The sequence below is a fragment of the Kogia breviceps genome, chromosome 11, assembly GCF_026419965.1.
Source record: "Kogia breviceps isolate mKogBre1 chromosome 11, mKogBre1 haplotype 1, whole genome shotgun sequence".
Lineage (NCBI taxonomy): Eukaryota > Metazoa > Chordata > Mammalia > Artiodactyla > Physeteridae > Kogia > Kogia breviceps.
This window is the reverse complement of record NC_081320.1, coordinates 71,733,273-71,759,849: the sequence shown is the minus strand read 5'-3', so window position 1 is coordinate 71,759,849 and position 26,577 is coordinate 71,733,273. Positions and strand designations below refer to the sequence as shown.

The 26,577-nt window shown below is 40.4% G+C and overlaps 1 protein-coding gene across 4 annotated transcripts in view; it reads right to left on the bottom strand.

Annotated features, from left to right (window-relative positions):
* Window positions 1–6,058: 6,058 nt before the first annotated feature.
* THUMPD2 (THUMP domain containing 2) overlaps window positions 6,059–26,577 on the bottom strand; it is a 40,243-nt gene continuing 19,724 nt past the window's right edge. Inside the window, exons 7-11 of one of the 4 annotated variants that reach the window (XR_010835578.1) lie at window positions 26,027–26,098; window positions 25,431–25,545; window positions 14,508–14,679; window positions 13,420–13,528; window positions 6,069–7,031 (exon numbers count right to left, since the gene is read on the bottom strand). Coding sequence is in view for 3 of the 4 variants with exons in the window: in XM_067007724.1 (XP_066863825.1) it covers window positions 6,707–7,031; window positions 13,420–13,528; window positions 25,431–25,545; window positions 26,027–26,098 (621 nt within the window). In the remaining variant the exon portion in view is untranslated. Of the gene's footprint in view, window positions 7,032–13,419; window positions 13,529–14,507; window positions 14,680–25,430; window positions 25,546–26,026; window positions 26,099–26,577 lie in introns of all 4 variants that reach the window. The other 3 variants (XM_067007724.1, XM_059078824.2, XM_059078828.2) reach the window with 3 other exon arrangements.

Sequence of the window (26,577 nt, the reverse complement as noted above, 5' to 3'; positions counted from 1 at the left end):
ATGAATGAGCGAAAGAATAAGAGAAGTGAAAAGGCATGGGCTTCCCTGGTGGCGCAGTGGTTGAGAGTCCGCCTGCCGAGGCAGGGGACACGGGTTCGTGCCCCGGTCCGGGAAGATCCCACATGCCGCGGAGCGGCTGGGCCCGTGAGCCGTGGCCGCTGAGCCTGCGAGTCCAGAGCCTGCGCTCCACAACAGGAAAGGTCACAACAGTGAGAGGCCCGCGTACCGCACAAAAAAAAAAAAAAAAAAAAAAAAGGTTACAAACACTCGGAAAATACGTAGTGTTTGTATAACATGTATGAAAATACTCAAGATTTATTACCAAGATTTTTCTGTGAAGACCTTGCATCTCACCTAATTTTTGCCCAAAGGCTTTCTTGCATAGCTCTTTGCACAATCATATTTACCTAATATCCAAGTGAGTGTTTCCTCTTGAAAAATCAATATATTTTGAATCCCTGATGAGGCTTAGTTTTCTAGGTTATGTAGAGAGTACGTGTCTCCCTTGACAGCTGTCTGTCTCTCGCATGGCTTTCTGGGTGTCCCTTTGGTTCACTGTCCTGAGATCCACAGGCATCTATTTATCTTCTAATAGGAGCCAGTTTAATTTAGTCCAAGAAATATTAACTGTTCTTGGTGGCCACACCCTGTGCCAAAGGGGAAAAAGTACTATAGAATACTCCAACTAGAAGATATCCTCAAACTTTGGAAAATTCTCACAAAGCTTTATCGTCTTGTGCATTTGATAGTAAAGCTATTTTAGCAGACACTGAAACCATGATTTAATTCTGCCAAGTACGCAAAGGTAATTAGAACCACCGCCTTTAATACGTCTACCACTGTCATTCAAGTCCATGAAGAAACACATTTTCTACCTGCCATTTGCTGCATCTTGGTTACACACACAAAGATGTCCACCTTCACACATTTTTTTCTCCTAAAGATTCAAGTAAGGCTTAGGCACAGAATGAAAAAGACGGTATCATTCAACATCTTTGAGAGGCCAAAACATTAAAAGCAATTTTGGGTGGGAGATGGCAAAGAATATAAAACAGACCTGGAAAATTCGGCAAAAGGATAAATGCAAAACCGATGTGAACATCCTACTGAGAATGAGATGGGCAGTGCCTGGAGGACAGGAGTGGACTTTAGTAACCCAGGTGTGTGGGGCAGGGACTCCAGCTGCAATCGACAGAATATACTCTAGGCAGTTTAACAGAAAAGGAGTTCATTGAAAAAATATATTAAGGTGTTCAAGAGGGCAGGAAATTAGTCTAGGTGGCTACTCAACCAGGAACACCATCCAATTGACATGACAGGACTGCTGTCACGATGACCCACTGCCGCCTCTGCTGGGTACCCATAGCACAGCTTGTACCATTGCTTTTGGGCCCTGAATGCTGCGCTCTGTCCCTGCTGACTCCTGAGGCTAGATGCTTCTGACACCCTTCCAGAAAGTAGATTCCATCATGGTGCCTGCTTCATTGGAAGGGACGTGGTAACAGGCACCCCTCCCACTTTCACCCCTTGGTCCCTTTTTTCTGACTTTTGGAGAAAGATCGCCATCTACTGGTCGCTGGGTCATAGCACGCACAGCATCCTGCAGGGAGGCGTCTCAGCCTCTCAAGGACTTCTCTGCTGGCACAGTTAATTGAGTGTTGAGTAGCCCATTCCACCCTGCCCTCAGGCCTTACGTTTCAGGTGATGGGTAGATGTTTTAAGACTAGAAATTCTGTTGAGCCTAGGTCTACTGCCTCACACACACCACTGTAACTGAACTCTGGTGTAAAGCATTGTTGCCGGGAAACAAATGATAGTGAATTAAGGCAATTTGGAAAGTTCATGAAAGGTGTGTCTGGTCTGGAGAATCCAAGTCCAGAGTGAGCAGTTAGTCCAGTGAGGACAAATTACTGCCCTCTCTGCAAGGGAAGGGTCCCCACTCGAACCCCCCTCCTCGATGGGGTATTATAACAAGTCTCGGGGTTGGTCACTGCTACTGAAAATTCATCAGCAGGGGCAGTAGGCAGTCAGCCTTGATGAGAAGTCCTTGTTGGGCCAATGCATTATCTCTGTCCCTGAAACCATGGCCACTTTGTCCAGGAGGCCTTTGAGTGAGGGTGGCTGAGGAAAGGGGAAGAAGGCACAGGGCAGGCAATCTGCCACTTGAACACTTAGAACCTCATGCATGGTGGGAGTTCTTGACTTTTCCAGTGGTTAAGACCCAAAGACTCTGCCACACTGGGGCCCATGCTGAGATGTCCAGCCACATTCCTCTTCCCCAGACCTCCTTTCATGTCGCTGACCACGCTTTCGAAGTGGTAGCCATTGACCATGAAATGGTGGGTTATCTTCCTCCCAGGTCATCTCTCCTTCTAGGTAAAGTGTACAATGCAGACCACTCCAAATTCTGCTCCCTGAGACGATCTCCTTTCCCCTCTGTCCCTTGGCCCCAAGTGGGGCTGAAACGCCTCAGCAGGTGCCATCTCCAAACCAGATTTGACTTTTTTTTTCCTCTGGCAAACTGCTCATTGGGAATTCCCCACGGGACCATGGTTGTGAGGAAGGGGAGGGGCAGGCAGGAGGCACCTCGCGGGATAAGGTCCCTGCAGCTCACGGGCGCCATCCGCCACGTGGCCCCCGGCGCTGATATATACCACTCCCACCTGATGAGGGCGTGCTGCCAGGCTGGGCCCACTGAACTCTTGGCTTGGTGGATCAAATTGCAAGGTGGGCAGTTTAGGTCACGTGGTCACCTAGTCTCCTGTGGTCAAGCCCTCCATAGCAAGAGTTATTTCTAAGAGGAAAATAATTACTTGCGAATAAAAGCTTGGCTTTGCTCCAAAAGCTAAGAGGCTGCAGCTGCACTTTCCCTATTGGGATCTGCTGCTGGCTCCACACAGCATCCAGGCTGGTCACAGACACTCTGAGCGTAATTAGATCTCCTGGGTCCTCCGGGCAAAATGCAGAGCTGCTTACAGTGTGCCTGGACCAGCTAGAGAGCCCTCCCCTGCTCAGGGCTCCATTAAAAGTAAATGAGTCAAAGCAGCAGACCCCAGGCTGACACAGCTTGCCTTCAGATGCCAAAGAACTCCACTGAGCATCTGTGCCTCTTTCTTCTTGGTGGCACTAATAGCTGCGGTTCCTACAAAGAGACAGTATTGCTTTTGTTTGTCCATTTCGGTAGGAAGGAGGAGCCTCGGGAGTATGTGACCTTGGTCCTCCAATAATAGACACGCTTAGCCCATGGTTCGGAAGCCATTGTGCGGATTCTTTCATTGCCGAAGGGAACTGTTCCAACTATAGGCTCAGGGACCGGGGAAATTACCACATACTTTTTCACTGACAAAATTAAAAGAGTCAGAAGTGAACTTCCACAGTCTCCCACCACCACAGCCACCCACCTTCCAGCATCTGCTTCCACTTACATTCTGTTCTACACTGCGTGTTTCTGTAATGGACATTAAATATTATGGCTAAGTAGGGGGATGACGTCACCGTAATGTGGAAATTGGGTTGGATCCCAAGTGATTTTTTTTTCCCCCAGCACATTATTTTGTTCCACCAGATAAAAGCAGCCGAATGTGAAGGACACCAAAAGGATGAGCTGAACGGAGGAACTGCAGAAGAATAAGGTACTTTACATAACGCCTGCTCATTGCTCCTTGCAGGTCTTGGTGGTTTGGCCACAGATTCTGTCTTGGAAGTGCTTGTTGTGTAACTCAGCAGCTTCTACCCTCCTACTGAATTCTAGCAAGCTGTCTTTGCCCTTTTCTTGGAAAGGTGGAATCCTTTATTTTCTGATGCATTTATTTGTTAGGTGTATAAAGTTTTTAAACACTATGTTTGTTGGTGCTTTGGCTAGTGTGCAGTTTGCAAAGTTGGATAGGTTTGGAATGGTCTGCCCCAACCCTATTTTTTTCCATAAATTGTTATTTTTAGTGCATGAGTTTGGGAATGAAAAAATGTCCAGGAGCACATTTACCCTGTTATGGCAGAAATGCCTGCACGCGTCTTCCCACTTGTAACCAGGGAGAAATTATTCACGCTGTTATCAAAAGCTAAGTCCTCCTCGTGTGGACTCACCCCCTTATTCAAGGACATGGCTCTGGCGTTTATCTCCCTTTTCCTAGCTCATCAGCTTTTTGCTTTTCCTGCAACATTCTCTTCAACATTAAAAAAACAAAAAACAAAAAAACATGCTGCTTACTTCTCCCATCTTAAAAAAAAGTCATTCTCTCGACTCCACGTCCCCTGCCAAGCTACTACCTCCATTCTTTGCTCCCTTTCAAAACTAGTTGAAAGAGTTGCCTTATACTCACTACCTCTGGCTCTTTTCCCATTTTCTTTGAAGCCCAACCCAGTGTGGTTTTGCTTCTTTTCCGCGCCATCAAAATTCCCATTGTCAAGGTCACGCATCACCTCCTCATTGCTAAATCCAACGGTCAATTTCCAGTCCTTCTCTTACTAGGCTGGTTAGCAGCCTAGTAATAGTTGGCCACTCCCTCCACCATATTCTTTGTTCATTTACCTTCCAGGCCACCGCTCTCGTTTTCTTCCTGCCTCTCTGGTTCCTTCTCAGTCTCCCTTGCAGATCCCTCTTCTGTTGGAGGAACCTAGGGCTTGGCCCGGCTCCTCTACCTTTCTTTCCTCCACTCCATCCTTTGGTGATCCCATCCAGTTTCATGGCACCTTTATGCTGCAAATTCCCAAATTCCTGTCTCCAGAACAGACGTTTGGCTTAAACTGCAGACTATATATTCAACTGCCTACTCAGCACCTCCACTTGGATGTTTAATGCCCATCTCAAAGTGAGCAAGTCTGAAGCTAAACGCCTGATATTTCCCACCAAGCCTGGTCCTCTGGTAGTCTTTCCTTGATCAGTTGACTAGGAAACTCCACTGTTTCAGGTGCTTGGCCAAAAATCTTATAGTCATTCCTGCCTCTTCTCCACTGATTATGCCACACATCGAACACATCAGCAGATCCTGCTGGTTCTACTTGCAAAATATACCTAGAATCCAGCTGCCTCTTACCATGTCTACTGCTACTGCCCTGGGGCAAGATTATTGCAAAAAAACTGGATTGTTGCAAAAAACTCCTAACTGGCCTCTCTACTTCCCACCTTGCCTCCCTCCAATTGATTCACAACACAGCGGTCACAGTGATCCTGTAAAATGTATGTTAGATTGCAACTTATTCAAAACTCTATGGTGGTTTTGAGTCAAAGCCTTCTAACAGTCTTCAAGGCCCTACGGGATCTAACCTGCCTCCCTTCCCCCCACCACTCACTTCCTGTTTAACCTCTCTTTCTCCCCTCCACTCACTCTACTCCAGCCACTGGTGCTTCTCTGCTGTTCCTCAAACACATCAGCCAGCCTCTTGCCACAGGGCCTTTGCAATGGCTGTTCCATATGCCTGGACACTCTTCCATGTCCTTCACATATTTCCTCAAATCTCACATTCTCTATTAAGAATGCAAAACACTTGTCCCCATCCTCCTGTGTGCCCCTAATCACTGCTCTGCTTTACTCTCCCCCTGCAAGGCCCCTCATCTTTTAAATATCAAATAAATTACCTGTTATGTCTATCATTTCTTATCTGTCTCCCCCACTAGATTTAAGTCCTATGAGGGCAGGGATCTGTTTGGTTCACTGATATGCTCCAAGGGCCTAGAACAGTGCCTTGGCAGATAGTAGGTTTGCAATAAATATTTCCTGTATAAATATGTGATAGGCTACAGTCCCACTGGGCCCACTGTGAGGTGCTCCCAGGTAAAAATTCCACGTATCACCTGTGCCGCACTCACCCCACACTGACCAGTGGACCTTGACACTGGGCCCGGGTCACATGCCACACCCTAGCTGGAAAACAAGTTTTTGCTTCTATTTTGGAGAGGTGGGATTCACGAGGTGAGAATTTTCCCCAGTGTGGAAAGGTTGTTCAAATGGTACTAAAGCAGCCACAAAGCTAAGTCACTACATTGGGCTACTGAAAAAAACGAAATCATATTTTTCATCAATTTCCTGTTTCTCTAAGTAGTGAACACAAGGAATGCATTCAATTTAAATGAGAGTGAGGTGACAGTTTATTAATACTTTCACACAAAAAAAACAAAGTTTATCTTCTGTCATGTTGGAGGATATTGGCTTAATTCATATTATTATTCCCACTGATGTTTTACATAATATGGGACATATAAAATGTACTGCAAATAAAAGTTATTTTCATTCCAACAGAGAAGAAAATGACAGGTTCAAAAAATCAAGTTTAATATCAAAAGAAGTTGATAACAAAACATAAAAGTTTCTACATTTCAAAAAATGTGACAGTGAAAATATTACTAAACTTGGGATGAGTGAGATATACTTTATGGTAAGCGTCTGAAACTTTTTGCTTTGAAGTTGAATCATCTGCTCATAAATAGTGCAAAGCAGAGCGGACCTTTTCATACTCTGACAGAAGGTGAAGATTAAGAGTCCTTTAGTTCAAATATTCATTAATTGTTCTTTGTCAGAAACACTCTTTAGAGTGTAAAACAGAAGCTCTTATTAAGAACAGGTGTCCAGCAGCCAGGGCCCTGTCTTAGGGGAGTCTGCCAGAGTCCTGGAAGCCTCTGGCACTGTCAAGATTCCAGAGACAACCATCTTCGACTCTGTACAGCTGAGGTATTATAAGGGCTTGAACCTGGCTTACAGTAGCAAGCCTGCTATCGCCCAGGGGAGTGCGACTTCTGGTATTTGTATATGAGCGCATCTGTTTTTCCAAGGCTAACTCTGTAGCATTCCACTGGCACCAAAGAGCCGAATGGTGGCATTCTGTCCAAGCACTCCTGCTTACTGGCTGCAAATGAAGATGACGCTGGCTCTGATACGGCAGCTTTTTCTTCAGGATTCAAGCACTCTGTGCTTCCAGGTTTATCTGTGCGGCTGCCCTTGGCATTCAGAGGGACGCTGCTCTCTTCACAACCTTTAAGGCGCCTCTGGTGATCTTCGCTAAGCAACAACACAATGGTCCCGCCAACGCGAAGCACTCTGACCAAAAAAAAAAAAATGGTAATTGGTAGGAGTGTTTCCCCCTTTGTAGACAACACACAATCCCACTTTGTTTAAAATACTTGGTGTTTTTAATTTGAAATTTAATTTTAGCTATTTAAATGCGAGGATTTTGATAATTAGGTAGTATCTTCCATAATGCATATTCATTATAGTAATTATGAAATCACTAGTACAAATCTGCTTTAATTATCTATTTTTACTCTATTTAAAAGGCAAGCCTCAAAGTAATTTGTAGTCACAGCTTAATAAATGATTGTACAAAGGGAAAGGCAAATGAAAGAACCCTGAGGAATCGGCCTATGTCAAAGGCAGCAGGCTGATGGCAGAAGAAAGTCACCAGGAAGGAGTGAGGACGTGAACAAAGAAAAGGGCAAAAGGGAAGATCAGAAAAAGAAGGGAAGAGCTTGAAATGTCAGCTTGTGGAGGAGAATTCGTTTCCTCAATCATCGGCCCTAAGTCTGTATGGCACTTCTGTGGAAAAAGTGACGAAGGACATACTGTCCCCTGAGTTGCTAAAGAGAGGGCTGAACGGTGGGAGAGAGAGGCAGGGGAAGAGTCAGAGTGAGGCGCTCTGGGAGCACCTTAGGTGGGACCCGCACCCAGCACTGAGAGTGGGGAAAATCCCCAGAGGATGAGGATACCTGCGGTGGGTGTGAAGGACAAGGAGGCGGGGGGCCGGGCCGCGGGACAGGGAGGGGCTAGAGCAAGACGGGTGCTGGAGGCTGAGAAAGGAGCGAAGACAGGGAGCCGCGGAGAGCAGGGAGGAGGGGGAGGGGAGGAGGGGGAGGGGAGGAGGGGGAGGGGAGGAGCCCTGTTTGTGATGTGCTGGGCTTGGGGGCCGACAGACAGCTGGACGTCCAGCCTGGAGGTGATGAGAAAGACCAGGGCTCGAGGTGGAGAGTTCACAGTTTCCAGTAGTAAATGGCAGATGAAGCCATAATGGGGCACCTGGGATCACCTGGGGTGGCAGGACAGAGAGAGGAGAGACGAGGGGCCAAGGAACAGACTTCATTCAAGGAAGGAGGAAGGAGGAAGAGCCCATGAAACAGCCTAGGAGAAAGTCTGGACCACGGTGATGTCATGGAAGCCAGAAGAGTAGAGTTTCAAGAAAGGAATGAATAGTCTCAACAGTGTCAAAGGCTACAGGACTAACAAGCGACGAGGGTATGAGAAGTTATTAGTGAGCCTGCGGGCAGCAGTCTCCGTGGAGGGCAGGAGCCAGTGCTGGTCTGCTGGAGTCAGTGGGGGGCGGGAAGGTGAGGAAGCAGGGATGGCGAGTGTAGACTTCTCTCTGAAGAAGCCTGGCTGCGGAGGTAAGGAAAGCGGGCGACAGCCAGAGGACTAAGACTTAAAGGGAACCCCCTGCCACGCCTAGCAAAGACGTCAGGAGCTGAAGGAGCTTTCCCTGATCTAAACAGGCAGACCGTCTAGACGAGTCCGCCTCCAAATGACATCACAGGTTCATCTACTTCAGCCCAGCCTGTGATCCTCCTGCACTAGCGCGACCTGGCGGGCCTGGTTCCCATTCCCGGCGCCCTCTCCCCACCTCCCCTTCCCAGTTTCCACGCAGGACACCACTGCAAATCCCGGAGACCTCTCCCTCTTCCACTATACTTCAAAGAAACTCTCAACTCCCACTTGCTTGCTTTGCCCGCTATGCTTTCCACACACCAACCTCCCTTCTTGCCTCAGGACGTCCAGCCCTGTTGTTCGTGTGGCACTGACACCCACCCCCTTGTGTGCTTCTCATCATTCAGGTCCCAGAGGTCAAACATCATCTCCTTGGAAAGGCCTTTCCTGAGCATCTATCTAAGGTAGCCACTGCTCCTCCCTTAGTCACTCTCGGGCAAAAATGTCCTTCATGGTATCAATCATGATCTGAAATTATCCCGTTGATGTATTCGTGATCTGTCTTCCCACGCTGGAGTGCCAGCCCCACGTGGGCAGAGGCTCTGTCCTGTTCACAGCCAAAGCCCCAGTGCCTAGTACAGGGGGTGGATATGCAAGGCCACAAAAGTGTCCTGGGAAGGGATGGCTGGATCTGGAAAGAACGAGGAGATGAACAGGTTGAAGATAAGAATGTGAAGTGGGCAGAGAACGATCCTTGAGGAGGTAGGAACCAAGGGGATAAACCCAGGCTGCTGGGAGAGGAGGGGGCGAGGTGAGGACAGATGTGGCTGTGCCAGGGGACAGAAACAAAACCCATACGAGTATCTCTAAACACACAGGAGAAAACATCATTCAGATAATAAGTGAGATACAACTTTTTACCTACCACATTAACAAAGATAAAAAGACTACCATACTTAGGATGGCAAGATTTAGGGGAAAATGAGTACTCCCAAAGACGAAAAACTGGTATAACTTTTTTGACAGTAGTTTAGCAATAATGTATCGAAAATATGGAATGTACATAACCTGTGACCCAGCAGTCTCACTTCTAGGAAATTATTCTAAGATATAAGAGTAGAAGTAGGAGGAGTAGTATAAATAACAGTGACAATAATGGCAGTGACAGCTAATATTTATTGAGTACTTATTATGTGCCAGCCACTGTGTTAAATGCTTTGTATTATGTATCATTTAATCCTCAGAATTCAAGTATATGCTGTTAGCACAGCCATTTTGCAGATGAAGAAACTGAGGCACTGTGGTTTTAAGTAACTTGGTTATTACAGTAAGTTTGAAAAACTGTTTGGTGCAAAGGTGTTCAGAGTGTTGTTCTTTATTAAAATGAAAAAGTGGGAGTCACCTAAATGCTCATCCCTATTATGTATACGGGCTACATAATGGTGTATCAAGTACATTATAACAACTGATCAGAAAGGGGATTCATGACATATTTTTTGAGTGGAAGAAAAAAAGGTTATACAGTGCAGTAAAGTAAGGATGATCCTATTTATGTATGGCTAGAATTGAAAACATGTTATCTATTTGTGTGTATGTCCATGGAACAATGTCTAGCAGGACATTCACCAATTAATTTATTGTAAATTTTTTCACATAATGGAGACAATAAGAGAGTAAAAATCACCTGAAATCCTGCCACTCAGAGATGAACATTTTTGATAAATGTTCTTCTAGGCAACTTTCCATGATCATATACACATAATTTCTTACTACGAAAGCTATTCAGAAATTATAAAGCAACATTTCCCAAATTATATTCCTCTGAATACTAGTGTAGTATGAGAGATTATTTTTTGCTAAAAAAAAAAAAAACAACAAGAATTATGTGGTTAATAAGTTGGGGGAAACTCTGTATCAAACAACACAAAAGAGATTTCTCTTTTGCATGTGAACCTGCAAGATTAGGGGTAGGAGACACAAATACCCAAATTATTTGAACTTGGAAGGCATTAGGCCTTAAACTTCTACCACTAATCTCTGTTCCAAGCAATCTGGTGTATTCATTTTTTTTTAAATGAGGGTTTTTTTTTTTTTAACATTAATTAATTAATTTTTTGGCCGTGTTGGGTCTTGGTTGCTGTGCGTGGGCTTTCTCTAATCGCGGCGAGCGGGGGCTCCTCTTCATTGTGGTGCGTGGGCTTCTCATTGTGGTGGCTTCTCTTGTTGCGGAGCATGGGCTAGGAGCGTGGGCTTCAGTAGTTGTGGCGGGCTCTAGAGCACAGGCTCAGTAGTTGTGGCGCACAGGCTTAGTTGTTCCGTGGCATGTGGGATCTTCCCGGACCAGGGCTCAAACCTCTGTCCCCTGCATTGGCAGGGGGATTCTCAACCGCTGCACCACCAGGGAAGTCCTACTCACTGTTTTTTGAACACGTTTGTTGCTTCACTATTTACTCAAGAACTACTTGTTGAAAATCTGTCTGTATAAACCATGGTGCAGTCTCTTTTTTTATTTGCAAATTTCTAAATTTCATTGAAATCATGTTTCTTCCATGAATCCACCTCAAGTCTTTTGGGGATGTAGTGACTTCTTCCTTCAAGCTTAGCAAGTTTAATTTCTAATTTTGCTCATCTGTTTTACATGGTTGTATTTGAGAGGAAAGCGCAAATATTATACTTCTCTGAAGCGCTTTGCATACATGAAATTGCTGAAATAAATTGAAGGAGGAAATAATTGACCGAGCAATTATCTGTCTGGGAATTTAAAATTCTGATTGCGTATTCTTTCTTGAAGAATCCAGTGCTGTTTTACATTCAGGGCCAACTATTTCCATTGCCTATTGTCAACAGGTTTACTGACCTCTTGTATTTTTTCTTATTTTTACTAACACAATTCCCCCTCCATTCCCTTCCATTTTCTATCTAGAGTCTTAAACTATTGGTAAACCACTAGGAAAAAAAGGTATGTGTACTTATATATATTTTTATATATCCCCATCTACTTTCCCAAAGCATTGGAAGTGGTTTACACTAAAAAAGAGCTAACAGCACTTCTAGGTGCCTAGCACTGTTCTAAGAGCTTTAAATCCACTGACTCCTCAGGACAGTGCTATGAAGTAGGTATTATTATTTAAAGATGAGGCACAGGGCGGTTAAGCAACGTGCCTGTGACAGAAGAACTACTGAGTAATAGAGCCAAGATTACAGCCCAGGTATTCTGGCTCCAAAGCCGGTGATCTTCACCACTACATTACACTACACTGTATAAAACCTGTATGAAACCTCAAACCAGAAAAGTCAAAGGCCAAACGATAAAGGCTGAGGGCAGGTGGCAAGGAAGCTTGGTCACAGGAGCAGGGAAAGTTCCTTATGTACAAATACATAAACTTTGAACTGATTCTATGGAGGCCCCTGAATTATGTGGGAAATCTTGAATGTCTTCCTGATTCTCAGGTAAAAATTTAAACTTCCCGAAACAATGTGAGGGCAGTCATATCTATTACTGCCTCGTTTTCAGTTACCTAGAACAAAAACCAAAACTGGTCTAGAGAAAGTGAGGCTGGTCTAATTTTACCAAAGCTGAAAAGACTGTCTACTCCAAACACTGCCCTCTACTGACTTGTGGAAATGTTTAAAATACACAGCACTAAGGGCTTCCCTGGTGGTGCAGTGGTTGAGAATCCGCCTGCCGATGCAGGGGACACGGGTTCGTGCCCTGGTCCGGGAAGATCCCACATGCCGCGGAGCGGCTGGGCCCGTGAGCCATGGCCGCTGAGCATGTGCGTCCGGAGCCTGTGCTCAGCAACGGGAGAGGCCACAACAGTGAGAGGCCCGTATACCGGAAAAAAAAAAAACAAAAAAACACAGCACTAGATCGTCAGGTAGGCTAAGCCACCATCTCTGGTGGAAAGTTCAGGTTAACTGTAAATTTCCATATTAAGTGTAACATGCTCCCAGAGTAGTATCTCACAAGGAGCTGGCTTCACAGTATACCCGGTGAGTTACCTCGCCAGCAAAGGCTGTGGTTATTAACCCTGGTGGCACAACGGAGTCACCACGGGGGCCATTAAGAAATACCGACGCCCAGATTCTACCCCGGACCAGTTAAGTCAGCCTCGGTGGGGAGGAGTGGAGGATGGGCACCAGTATTTTTCAGAAGCTCCTGAAATGATGTTAAAATGAAGTCAGAGTTACAAAATCTCGAGGGGAATGTGCTGTCAGGCACATATAAGGGGATATAGGAGCTCAGGAAATGTCTGAATTACAGGTGCTGAGATCCCAGGTGATGGCATGAGTTAGGCAAGTGCGTAACAGGGTTACATACAGGCTCTTGACCGTGTATGTTATCCGGCACCATCAAATGCTCAGTCGAGACAATTTAATATGAACTGACTCCTTATCCATGTCTTTTCTTTCCTCTGTGAAAGGTTCTCCCTTTTATCAACTGAAATGATCAGGAAACTACATATTCAGGCCTCACTGTTTGAACCTCTCCGAGAAATACTTTCCTGAGGTTGACCTTAGAAACACTACATGAATAGCACCTTTGCATTTTCATTTAACAATCAACAATGAAGGTGTCCATTCTATGTGACTGAAGGTTCTGTATGTAAATTCTGTTCTGCTGCTTAGTAGCTCTGTGATCTTGAGAAAGATAATCTTTCTGGGTCCCAGGTTCTCTCCAGTAAAGTGTGGGGGATTAACACGCAGGAGGCAGGGTTTGGGGAAGAATTAGAAGTAAGTATGTAAATTAACTAGCTCAGAAACTGAAATATGTCATTGTTTTACCTATTCAAATTTCAGGCAGTAATGAAAAATTAACCTTTTCCTGAATAAACTTATAGTATGATGATATGGAATAACTATTTCAATTGTAAACTTCTGATTTGAAACCTTAGAAAATTAAGCTATAAAAACTGGGAAATTACTAAAATGGAATCAAATCTTAAGAGCTATGATACATTTTGGTTAGATGCCCAATAGCTCAAAAATTATGGAAATAAATTCAACAACTTACCTTTCCATTTCTTGCATAATGTGTTTGATGTCTTTTCCTAACTTAAACTTTTTCCCAAATGGAATATCGGAAATAATAATATCGACACTTTCTGAAGGCAATGGCAATTCTGAAACACAAAATGAGAGAATCTTATTACAATAAGTTCAAACATTTGCAACCTAAATATGAGAAAACTGAAGTACACTGGATTATTTTTGCATATTAAATAAAATTTAGGGTTGCTAATATTGTTTCTAAGGAATTACAAGATCCTGAAAGGCTTTCATAATCACTAAAGATAGATGGCATAGTTGTTGTTTTCCGTTCTTTGAAAAGTGGTGTTTTAGGTATTGGTATAAATAAAATATAATATATAAATAAATATAAAATATTTATATAAAAATAAATATAAAATATATTTTATAAATAAAATATAATATGACATAAGCAGAATTTTAAATTAACCAGAAAATTCAACTCTTTAAACATATTACATGAATAGATAATTACTAGATTCAAGAAGAAATATATTAGGATGTCTAGAAAGACCTTTTACAAAATTACGTCCTATAACTTTCATTTTTCTTTTCATGATCATATATAAAATTTTGCATGATCTGTTTTTAAGAGAGGTGGCCCATAGCTTTCATTGTGTTTTTAAAGGAGACTTAAAGGGTTAAGAACATCTACTTAAGTCCTAAGATTAGAGAAAAGGCTAAACAATCAGTAATCAACAAGATGGATATCGTCTCTAAAACAAAATATAGTGTTTGATGATCAAATCTAATTTTCCTTCTCAACTTTACATCTTATTCTCAGAAATTAGATTACCATAAGGTAATCTTACTTATACCCAATCTTAACTTCCACATTTTCTGAGTATACTTTTCACTTTCCAATTATTTTACTTCCACCACCATCTAAACTAAGTTAGATAATCATTTTTATTTTGGAAAGCGTCTAATTCTATAGAAGCACAATATAAATAGTCTTTACTATCTGAATACAAATTTTTGTTGGCGGGAAATTTAAAAACAAAATAAAAAATCCTGTTATCTGGGAAAGTCTAATGAACACTTGCTAATCTTTCCTAGTTCTGACTTTACCTGAGATTAGTAGAAGAGCAGGCTGTTAGAAAACAAGTAATGCGATAATATTCTGTTCGGACTAGGCAGGAAATCTTTTCTCCAGCTCACGTTCTGACTTCATGCCTTTGGTTTTAGGTTACTGATACAGGACACATCCATTTGAACACTGTTAACTATACTTTTTGTGAAACTATTGAAGACAATGAGCAGACATGGTTATCAAACGTTTCTACGTGAGGAACCAGTCAGTAACTTACTCCTGAGATTGAGCCCAAGTCTTTTGTCTACTTAAACACACACTCATACATGAGTTGCCCATCTTCAGATTTGGTAACATTTTTTTTCCCCTTCTGGTTGGTGTCTGTTTTTATTTGCAACTTTTCTACTCTGTATCATATAATTTGCTGAACTGCTTTAAATCATTTTAGAAGCTGAAGGAATAAACTTCACCGAGATAGAAGAGAGTAACTTTTTACAAAGTTCTAGAACTGAGTGGTGTCATCTTCCAATAGAACATAAAATAATCTGAACTTTTGTTGATGTGGCTTTTGTTGTGTAGTCTCTGGCATCAGACAGCTTGCACTTGGCTCTGCCACTTACTAGCTATGAGACTTTGGGAAATTATTGCTTCAGTTTTCTCATCTGTAAAATGGGATAAGACTACCCATCTCAGAAGTTAACAAGCGAGGGACTCACGGAAAGTATTTAAAACAGTGGCTGGCATGTAATGAGCACTCAGTAACTGTCAGCTATTGTCATTATTTACAATGTCCTCTCTGAGGTGTATAAGGAGATGACAGCCAGGTGGAGACCAGTGGGTCAGAATCCTTCAGGGAAGCTCTGCAGAACTTTGCAATTCCTTGTCACAGCGACTCAAAGGCCTAGGTGGGGCAACTACTTCCAGATGGGCCTCTTTCCAAGTCACCTTCCCTTTAGCAGTGGTTCTCAAAGTGTGTCCCCAGAGAAGCATCATCAGTATCACCTGGGAACTACAAATGCAAACTCTCGGGGGCCCCCAGCCAAATCTATTCAGTGCATGTCACAATTGACTGAAGGGCTTTGGTGGAACAGACTGTTGGCCCCGCCTCCAGAGTTTCTGATGCAGAAACTCCGAAAATCACGAGCACTTGACCCGTAAGATTAAACACGCAGTAAAATCTTTTAAATTATTAAATGTTTAAACTGCCTGTGAACAAAGAGTTTGTAATTAAGGAGATAAAATTCTGAAATAGACACAGAGCTCAAAACAAGTAAAAAAAATCATCTCTGTTTTACATCTCTGCAGGATGATTCAAGAACATGAAAAAAATTTTAAAAGACTGGTATGTCTTGAACAAAAACTGTCCTATTTACTCCCTTCTGGGAGAAAAATGAGTAAGAACTGCTTAAAACCAGGATTATGGCCCTAAGACGTTTTCTTCCAAAAGGTTTTAAGAGCCTTTAAAAAGATATCTTTCTATGTGTCTACTTAGACAGAAGACCAGGTAAATTGAGCAGTTTTATAAAATTGAGCACATCCTTTTTCTATTTTCTTTAATTGTACTTTCTGTTTGTTATTCTTTCCATCATCCAGGTTTATAACAATGGCATTCTGCCCTGTAATTCTCAGTTGTTCAAAATTAGTTGTATATTTGATTCAATCCTCATGACCACTTTACCTTGGCTTTCTCTATCCCTCAGTTGGTTCATCTCAAATATCTGGATTTTATTAATTTTTCCCCCTCAAAAGTGCCTATTAGTGAAATGTTGCCTGAACTTTTTTATATTTGAAAATATCTCTATACTAAAATGACATCTTGGCTGGGCGTGATATTTCTGGGTCCCACTTTGCCTCAGTAACCTTGTAAGTAGCCACTATTCCACTGGCTGTTGCTCTACCACTTTCTGTTTCTTTCTATCATGGCCAGATTTTGAAGTTTATTGCATTAGATTATGCGCTTTCCTTATCTGGTTGCTGCTGGTGAAATTTTTCCCTTTTATTTATACTATTCCTTTTCTGATTTCATTAAATACAAGAGAATACAAACACTTCGATGAAGCTGAAGTTTCAATCTGTCTTCTTAATCCATAATGAGTCTTGAATATGCAAAATGTAGTTTGGCATCTGGATCTGGTCACCATTTAATTTGTAGTCCAAACAGAAATCTTTATTTATTTATTTATTGAAGTATAGTTGATTTACAATGATTCAGGTATACAGCACAGTGATTCAGTTTTTATATATATATAAATATATATATAAAATAATATATATATATTCTTCTCCGATTCTGTTCCATTATAGCAAACAGAAACATTTTTGAGAAGAGGTTAGAAATAAAATTATATACTTTTTGAGATATTTATTGTCTAACAAATTGGTTTATTATTATGGTGAACCTAAAAAACATATCTGGCATAGTGAAGTTTTTTTTAATTAATTTTTTTATTGGAGTATAGTTGATTTACAATGTTGTGTTAGTGAAGTTTTTCTTTTAAATAAAAACTTAAAATATTATTTAACATTAAAAATAAGTGAAATATTTATGTGCTCATATGCTGAGCAGTTTCTTAGATGCATCAGCTCTAATACCATGTCATCACTGGCATTTTTCAGAAGAAGGTAGTATTTTTTTAAAAAATATGGACTTCTAAAATTTTTTATACAGTTGCCTGCAACATTCTTCAAAGTTTCATTTTTATGGTCGATAGTACGGTAGAGCTCAGAGTAAATTCTGCTAAATGGAGGAGACTCTCAATTCTATTTTTTTTCATAGGGAAAGTGTAAATATCTCAGCCCTCTGGTTCACAGTCTCTCCATTCAGAGTGCCTTTGACAAATATTTTCACAACACAAAACGCAAATAAGTTGTCTCTATTATTCTTTTAATTGTTATGCCAAATTTAGAGGCTGTAAAATCTAAGCCTTCTCAATTTCATTCCATTCCATTCTAGAATGTACATTTATCCAATTAAAATTAAGGAAGCCATTAGAAGATTCTTCCTACAATATACCCAAGGTATATTTATAAATTTCAGAATAAATACTGTGCATAATTGAGCTCTCACTGTTTTAATTTGTTCATTTCTTCCTTGGTGTTTGTAGGGACAGATTTTAATGTCCTGTTGCCAGTTTTGTTTTTAATAGATGCGATTCATCAAAACTTTCAAAAACTTAAGGTTTTTGGCACTCCATTTGTTGAATTCTTTGATTACGGATTTCCAACGAATTTTGAAAAAAATGCAACTGCAATTAGGCAACTTGTTTATTTTAAAAAGTTTATAGTACAATTATAAGATACCCTGGCTGATTTACAAAGTAATTCTTCAAAGGCTTCAACATTTTTTAAAACATTTAAGTATAGTTGATTTACAATACTGTGTCAATCTCACTGTACAGCAAAATAACTCAGTTATACACATATATACATTCTTTTTTATGTTCTTTTCCATTATGGTTTATCCCAGGAGATTGGATATAGTTCCTTGTGCTATACAGTAGGACCTTGTTGTTTATCCATACTAAATGTAATAGTATGCATCTACCAACCCGAAACTCCCAGTCCATCCCGCTCCCTCCCCCCTCCCCCTTGGCAACCACAAGTCTGATCTCTATGTCTGTGAGTCTGTTTCTGTTTTGTAGATAGGTTCATTTGTGCCATATTTTAGATTCCACATATAAGTGATATCATATGGTATTTTTTTTAAAAAAATAAATTTATTTTACTTTTGGCTGCATTGGGTCTTTGTTGCCGAGCGTGGGCTTTCTCTAATTGCAGCAAGTGAGGGCTACTCTTCATTGTGGTGCGTGGGCTTCTCATTGTGGTGGCTTCTCTTGTTGTGGAGCACAGGCTCTAGGTGCGCGGGCTTCAGTAGTTGTGGCCTGTGGGCTCTAGAGCACAGGCTCAGTAGTGCACAGGCTTAGTTGCTCCGTGGCATGTGGGATCTTCCCGGACCAGGGCTTGAACCCATGTCCCCTGCATTGGCAGGCGGATTCTTAACCACTGCACCACCAGGGAAGTTCCTGTCTTTCTCTTTCTGACTTACTTTACTTAGTATGGTAATCTCTAGTTGCATCCATGTTGCTGCAAATGGCATTATTTCATTCTTTTTTTTTTTTACAGCTGAGTAGTATTCCATTGTATATACATGTACCACATCTTTAGCCATTCATCTGTCGTTGGACATTTAGGTTGTCTTCATGTTTTGGCTATCGTGAATAGTGCTATGAACATAGGGGTGCATGTATCTCTTTGAATTACACTTTTGTCCAAGTATATGTCCAGGAGTGGGATTGCTGGATCACATGGTAATTCTATTTTTAGTTTTCTGAGGACCCTCCATACTGTTTTCCATGGTTGCTGTACCAAGTTACATTCCCACCAACAGTGTAGGAGGGTTCCCTTTTCTCCACATCTTCTCCAGCACTTGTTGTTTGCAGACTTTTTAATGATGGCTATTCTGACCAGTGTGGGGTGGTACCTCATTGTAGTTTTGATTTGCATTTCTCTAATAATTAGTGATGTTGGGCACCTTTTCATGTGCCTCCTGGCCGTCTGTATGTCTTCTCTGGAGAAATGTCTACTAAGGTCTTCTGCCCACTTTTTTGATTGGGTTGTTTTTTTGTTGTTGAGTTGTATGAGCTGTTTGTATATTTTGGAGATTAAGCCCTTGTCAGATGCATCATTTGCAAATATCTTCTCCCATTCCGTAGGTTGTCTTTTTGTCTTTTTTTTTTTTAATAGTTTCCTTTGCTGTTCAAAAACTTGTAAGTTTGATTAGGTCCCATTTGTTACTGTTTTTATTTCTATTGCCTTGGGAGACTGACCTTAGAAAACATTAGTACAATTTATGTCAGGGAATGCTTTGCCTATGTTCTCTTCTAGGAATTTTACAGTGTCGTGTCTTATGTTTAAGTCTTTAAGCCATTTTGAGTTTATTTTTATGCATGCTCTGAGGGTGTGTTTTAACTTTATTGATTTACATGCAGCTGTCGAACTTTCCCGACACCACTTGCTGAAGAGACTGTCTTTTTCCCATTTTATAAAGGCTTAAACATTTTTAAACCTACCTAATGATGGGCACGCAAATAAAGTGTGTACTGTCATGCTGAATTACTTTTTTTTGCCTTCAACCATCTTTATCACAGATAGCCTGCAGTTCAGTTACTCTGTGTATATTAAATTTTTTTTAAAAAATTCTGTTATTTTGATAACTTAAGTTTCTATTTCAATTCAGAACATCACAGCTTGTTTGGAAGTAATTATAAATTATGTGGGTACCATGTCAAATTCCAAGTACATTTCTGCTTCACAGGTTACTTTATTTAATAAGAATATTAATTTTCACCAGGATGCTGTGGTCCACCAAATAATGCATAAACAGACACACATGCAGTGCTGAGCTGAATTTACAGTAGCATTCAAAATAATGAAAGATGTTTCATCTCTGACAGAAAAAACTTCCTAAATTTCCAAGAATTGGGGGAAAAAAAAAAGCTAAACCACTACTGGAATTGACTTAGCTGATCTTCTTTTTGAAGCATCTGATAACACTGATACAAAAATGGCAACATTTACCTTTCTGCAGAGGTCTTCTGCTAATGGAGCCAACATATTAATAGCTATAGTTTCATTTTACTTATGTACATAAGAAAATTTGGAATTGAAAATGAGCAAAATTAATTTAGAAGAGTGGTCATTTGATCTAAATGGAAAGTCATGCTTCACAGAGTGATATTTAAATGCAGTTCTTTCAGCTGCATGTGATAAATACTTAATTTTGGCTCAGTCTCCTTAAAATAATGACTAAGTTTTGAAGTAAATGCTAGATGCTTCTATGAATAGATTTGTTTCATTTGATTAGTGCTATCATCATGGCCCTCACAGTGGATGATACATGGTAATAACATTTTATTCAAGTTATCTGTTCATCAACAGCTTTCTTGAGAAATATAAACTTTTTCATTAAATATGCACTTTTAAAACCTAACCACTGCTGAAAGTTTTACTTTTTCATTAAATATGCACTTTTAAAACCTAACTGCTGCTGAAAGAGTTTGTTACAGAATAGTAGCATTACCAAATAATAAAAAGGGATTTATACCATATGATTAAACCATAAAGCCACTGTAGCAAAAACACTCAAACTCTATGGTGAGCTTCTTACCCCCTATTTCCCACACATATTTCCCACACACCTAACCCATCACTTCCTACATTTCCCCCTGACTCCCCAAATGCCAGGGCACCCTGGCAGCTTCATGAATCTTGCAGAATATGGTTTGAGCCACAACACACCTGACTAGAACACCGAGGGCCCAGTGAGCAGGGGCAGGACTGGTATTAGAGGAAAACTCACACTAATAAGAAAGAAAATGCAACCACCACATTATGGGGAGCTTATGGGTGTAGAAAAAAGCATGCCTTATATCTACAAGTGTAGAGACGAAGGCAGAGATGTGACTGAGAACAAATCACAGTTATTACCAATAATCTTATTATACACTCTTTCACTGAATGTGACAGGCTATAGAATGTCTAGTTAGAAGGAGTGAAAACATTCCCCTTTTTTCACCTGCCTATAATTTTGTCATTTTAGTTAATCATTTGTGTGTTTCTTTTGCTCAAATCTGTATATATATTATACTGAGAATGTAAGTATTTCTGTAGATTAAAAAAAGCCTAATCAATGACTAATTATTTCCTAAGATAGCCTGCAACATAATATTCATTTGGTTCCAAATTTCATGATGATTAAAACTTAGGAATAAACACGTGCAAAATTTCTGCATGTTAAAGGATTATCTCATCTTATATTAGTAGAGGATTATAAGATAAAGTGAATGTTACTAAAAAAGTAGAAAAAAATAAGGCCATTAATGCACACAGAGAATGAAGACAGTGATTCTGCAAAAGCACAAATCACGGTAGGAGTTTCATTTAATACTAATGTTCCTAGATGTATCCATGCTTACAGAAGTCTTTAATTCATGCTGTGTGTCAGACACTGGACTCCATGTAGTTATGTAATAAATTCTCACTACGGCCCTATGAAGTAGGTACTAGCTTCATATTATAGATGAGAAAATACAGAGAGGTCCAGTGTTTTGCTGAAGGCCCCATAGTGAAGAAATAACAGTGGATCCAGGATTTATACTCAGTTTGATTCTGAAATTCATATGTACTCTCATTATAGTAAGAGGTGTGAGATCCTTGTGTAGAAATGCAATTCTAAATTGTATTTATGATTAGAGCTTTAAAAGGTAAAACCAATTTAATAAAGAAAATATACAAAGAATAAATGCTGGAGAGGGTGTGGAGAAGACGGAACCCTCTTGCACTGTTGGTGGGAATGTAAATTGATACAGCCACTATGGAGAACAGTATGGAGGTTCCTTAAAAAACTAAAAATAGAATTACCATACGACCCAGCAATCCCACTACTGCGCATATACCCTGGGAAAACCGTAATTCAGAAAGAGTCATGTACCACATTGTTCAATGCAGCACTATTTACAATAGCAAGGACATGGAAGCAACCCAAGTGTCCATCAACAGATGAATGGATAAAGAAGATGTGGCAGGTATATACAATGGAATATTACTCAGCCATAAAAAGAAATGAAATTCAGTTATTTGTAATGAGGTGTATGGACCTAGAGACTGTCATACAGAGTGAAGTAAGTCAGAAACAGAAAAACAAATACCGTATGCTAACACATATATATGGAATCTAAAGGAAAAAAAATGGTTCTGATGAACCTAGGGGCAGGATAGGAATAAAGATGCAGATGTAGAGAACGGACTTGAGGACATGGGGAGGGGGAAGGGTAAGCTGGGACCAAGTGAGAGAGTAGCATGGACATACATACACTACCAAATGTAAAACAGATAGCTAGTGGGAAACAGCCACGTAGCACAGGGAGATCAGCTAGGTGCTTTGTCACCACCTAGAGGGGTGGGATAGAGAGGGTGGGAGGGAGATGCAAGAGGGAGGGGATATGGGGATATATGTATACATAGAGCTGATTCACTTTGTTATACAGCAGAAACTAACACACCGTTGTAAAGCAATTATACTCGAATAAAGTTGTTAAAAAAAAGAAAATAAACACTTGTATCTAGCTAGAATGTCCACCTCTAAAGTAGAGGCATGCAACGAAGGGGTACTTATTAAATAGTTAATATTGGCTCCTATGTACACAAGATATATAATCCCCCCTAGACTGACTTTTAATATTAAAAGGCTGTGATGTTAAAATAATTTAAAACAGATGTTTTATTCTTTCCTCCAGAAAGTTATCTTGAAAACCAGTAATTCACAAAAGAAAAATCTACAAATGACATAAAGTGAAAAAGGTTTTACCCCACTAGTAATTAAAGGTACATTTTACAAATTTTTACCAGATTTGTAAAGAGTTTAAAAAATCATAATGGAACGATAATATCCAGCCTCAACAGAGGTTGAGGGAATGTGCACTATAATGGCCACACCTGGTCTGGTGTGACCTGTTACAACTTCCATCCTCATGTGCTCTGCCTTCCCGTCACCAGGAGTGCCCGTCCCACCACTTGTGCACTGCGTCCCATCCTTTCTTGGGGGCTGTGAGTGTTATCAGATGAGCAGTTTTCTCTCTCTCCTACATTGTCGAGTTTCTCCTGTTTATCTGTTCATTCTCTTTAGCATAAGAACATGGTGTACTTTTTTTAAAAAAGTGAATTCTATCTTCAAAAAAAAAAATCCCTGCTTGATCCCTAATCTCACCACTTTCTATTACTGCCCCATCTCTCTGCTCCCCTTAGCGAAGTGCCCAAAGGAATGACCAGGGCTGGCCATCTTCAGGTGAGCCTCCCCCGTTCTCTCCAGAACCCATGCAGGGAGGCAGGCCTATGTTCCTGCCGCTCCGTGGAAACAGCCAGGCCGTATTTTGCTTCACCACCCAGCAGCATCTGACACAGCTGATGGTGCTTCCTCAGATTCTCTTACCTTCTCATCATCACTGGTTGCTCTTTTACTAGATTCTCACCCTCCAGAACTCTAAGCATCTCATCCTCAGAGAAAGCCTCTCTTTTCTCTATTTGTACTTATTTCCTAGGTGATCTCATGGATTTAAATGTTATCTATACTAGTGATGTCCATCTCCTCCCCTAAACTCCAGGGCTGTATACTGACCTACTACACTGACATCTTCTCCACGTGGGGTCTAATCATCACGTGGAACTGAACAGGCCCCAAACGCCAACTTGTTCCGCCTGCAGTTTTCCCCAACTCAGGAAATGGCAACCCCACCCTCTAGCTGCTCAAGTCAGAAAGCTCAGTCATCCTTGTTCTTTTGCTCATATTCAATCCACCAGCAAATCCTGTTGGTTCTACCTTCAGAAAATATATATACATATCTCTGACCTCTACTTAACACCTCCACCAATACCACTTTGCCCCAAGCCACCAGCATTTCTCACCTGGATTATTGTAATAGTCTTGTAACTAGTCTCTTTGTTTCAATCCTTGCCCTACTATTGTCTCTTCTTAACACAGCAGTTAGAGTGATCTTTTAAAACAGTAGGATTTATTTGACTATTTGGTGTCATAGAGAACTTTTTTCTTAAAATTTTTTTTTTAATAACAGTTGAGCACTTATACTTGATTTTAAAGTGAAATCTTATGGGAAATGCCCCAAACATGAGAACTGATGAAAGTGGAGTTGCGAGTGCAGCAAAGTTCTGATGGGCAAATCAGTACTTCCTTCCTCATGCTGTTAAGGCACTTTGGAGATTGTACAGGGTATGAAAAACCACTGCTCTGGAACAACTTATAGAGCTATTCCATTTTTCTTGAGGTCTCAAAAAAATAGCTTTCTTAAAGAAATTAGGGTATATGAAAACTTGATTTCAGTCTAATCACCCCTTGGCTTCCTCTAGAAAATTGTGTTTTATGCACAGAGTCCTGTTATAAACCTTGACAGAAAGGTTGAAAAGATAGTCATTGATAGCCAACAACTATGAGATCTCAATCAATAGTACAATTTCTTCTTTGACGCTGCTTTATTATGCATTTATATAAGTTATCCTAGTATTTTCTTCTTGTTAATAACTCATCTCTACTACTTTTCTACTATAATAAAAATTTGTTTAAACAATATTCTGTTCCTCTAGATCACAGGTTCAATACTGGGACTTACCTATCACCTATTCTCTCATTCTCATGTCAAGAGAATACGATTTTCTTAGCTGGGAATTAAATGTGGTCACTTTTAAGGGAGAAAGGTGCACTAAGGGAAAAAAAGAAGGAATGTGAGGCTTCTCTCAAACAGTCTAAATACCTTGGGCCTTAGGGAAATATTATTTTGGACTCCACAGACTTGATTCCTCATGTTTCTTGCTGCTGATTCCACATCAGTAAACTGGGAGTAATGGTTTCCCTCTACCTCACAGGGTGACCAATTGTCCTGGTTTGCCCCAGACTTTCCCAGTTTTAGCCCTGAAAGCAGTACTGGTTTAGCAAACTGGGAAAATTGGTCACCTCACTCCCTATATCACAAGAATACTGTCCAATGAGGCAAGGAGAAGATAAGATAATTCAAAGCACTTCATATACTTTATCTGAAAGAATCCACAGAGCTATTATTATTATTATTCTGTTTATTTTACGCCTATACTAAGTGATCCCTGGTTATGATGTGAGAAATGGTTCAGATGCAACAAACATCTTAAGAAGGTATGCTTTGACTTACATGGTTAGGGAAACTACATAAATACTGTTCCTGATCATGAATCATCTGAAGAATTAAAAAGTTACAATTATTATATTGGAAGTAAACTGAGTATTGGCATCACAGATAATATTACAGGGTATAAACAATTCAACCTTTATATATGAAAAGTGAGTCTTATTTTATATTATGATTCTAAATGTGTTTGCAAATGTTCATTTCCCCCAAATGTTTGCATTTTTAATATCTTACCTATCACAGAGACTTTAAGTAACTCAATTTTATCCTTAAGGCCTGCAGCTTTCAGATTGTCACATGCACCTAGTAACTGTGAGTCACTGACATCAGCACCCACGTAATACACATCCTATGAGGGAAGAAATTCATATTATAAGTAAACCCATATTTTATGTAGTTAAGAAAATCTACTTGCATTTTCAATGATGAAAATGAAATTAATAGATTTGTTAATTCAGGTTAAAACAAATTTAGAATATGTCTTTAAAATGACATTCATGAGCGAAAGACTGAGAAGTTTTTGTTAAAATTTTAAAAACTGTTAATAACATTTTACAATTACAAATGTCTAAGGGATTTATATAATCTAGGTCATGACTAATTATTGTATTTCTATCATATTTTCCTAAATTTATCACAGTATTTAAAGAAATAACACAGCAATTTAATTAACCCTTCATAGTCTATTTTTATTATAGTTATATGGCAACTTGTATAATTAAAAAATAATCCCTAAATAGACAGTCTACCTGTAAATAATTGGTAAGTGAATACACACACACACTGATTAACGTAAAACACTGCCTGGTTTACCAAACTTTAGAACTTACTGGCCATTCTTTAGCAGCTTCCAAAAGTATTGTTCCAAGTCCACACATTGGATCTAAAACAACTGCACCAGCCTATAGACAGAAATGTTGATTTGCTATCATTAAATCTATTATAATAGGTATTATAAAAGAAACCTAACACTTGAGGAATCAATATTTCAGAGTAAAGACTCCTTTCTATACTTTATTAGGGATTTCAGGTAGTTAAACCACTGTGTAGCTCACGCTCCACGCCCACAGAATGACACCTGGGCTTCTGCTCGCCACAAGAGAAGAGAAAAAAGTACCCCGGAGGTCTCATCTTATGATAGGGAAGAGGGGACAGAGGGGGGAAGATTAGAGTGTCTTGGTGGTAAAAACAGTGTCTTGGCAAAGAAAAGAGTTGATGTCTTGTTGTAAAGTTAGAATCGAGTCCCATGTGTTTAATTAAGAGAGCTGGGAGAGGCAGCCACTAATGGAATAGAACATAAAGTAAAATCCAACCTCAGGGAGAATAGTGAAATGATTAACTTGCTTAAACTAGCAAAAATAAAGAGAATAAACTGTAAGAA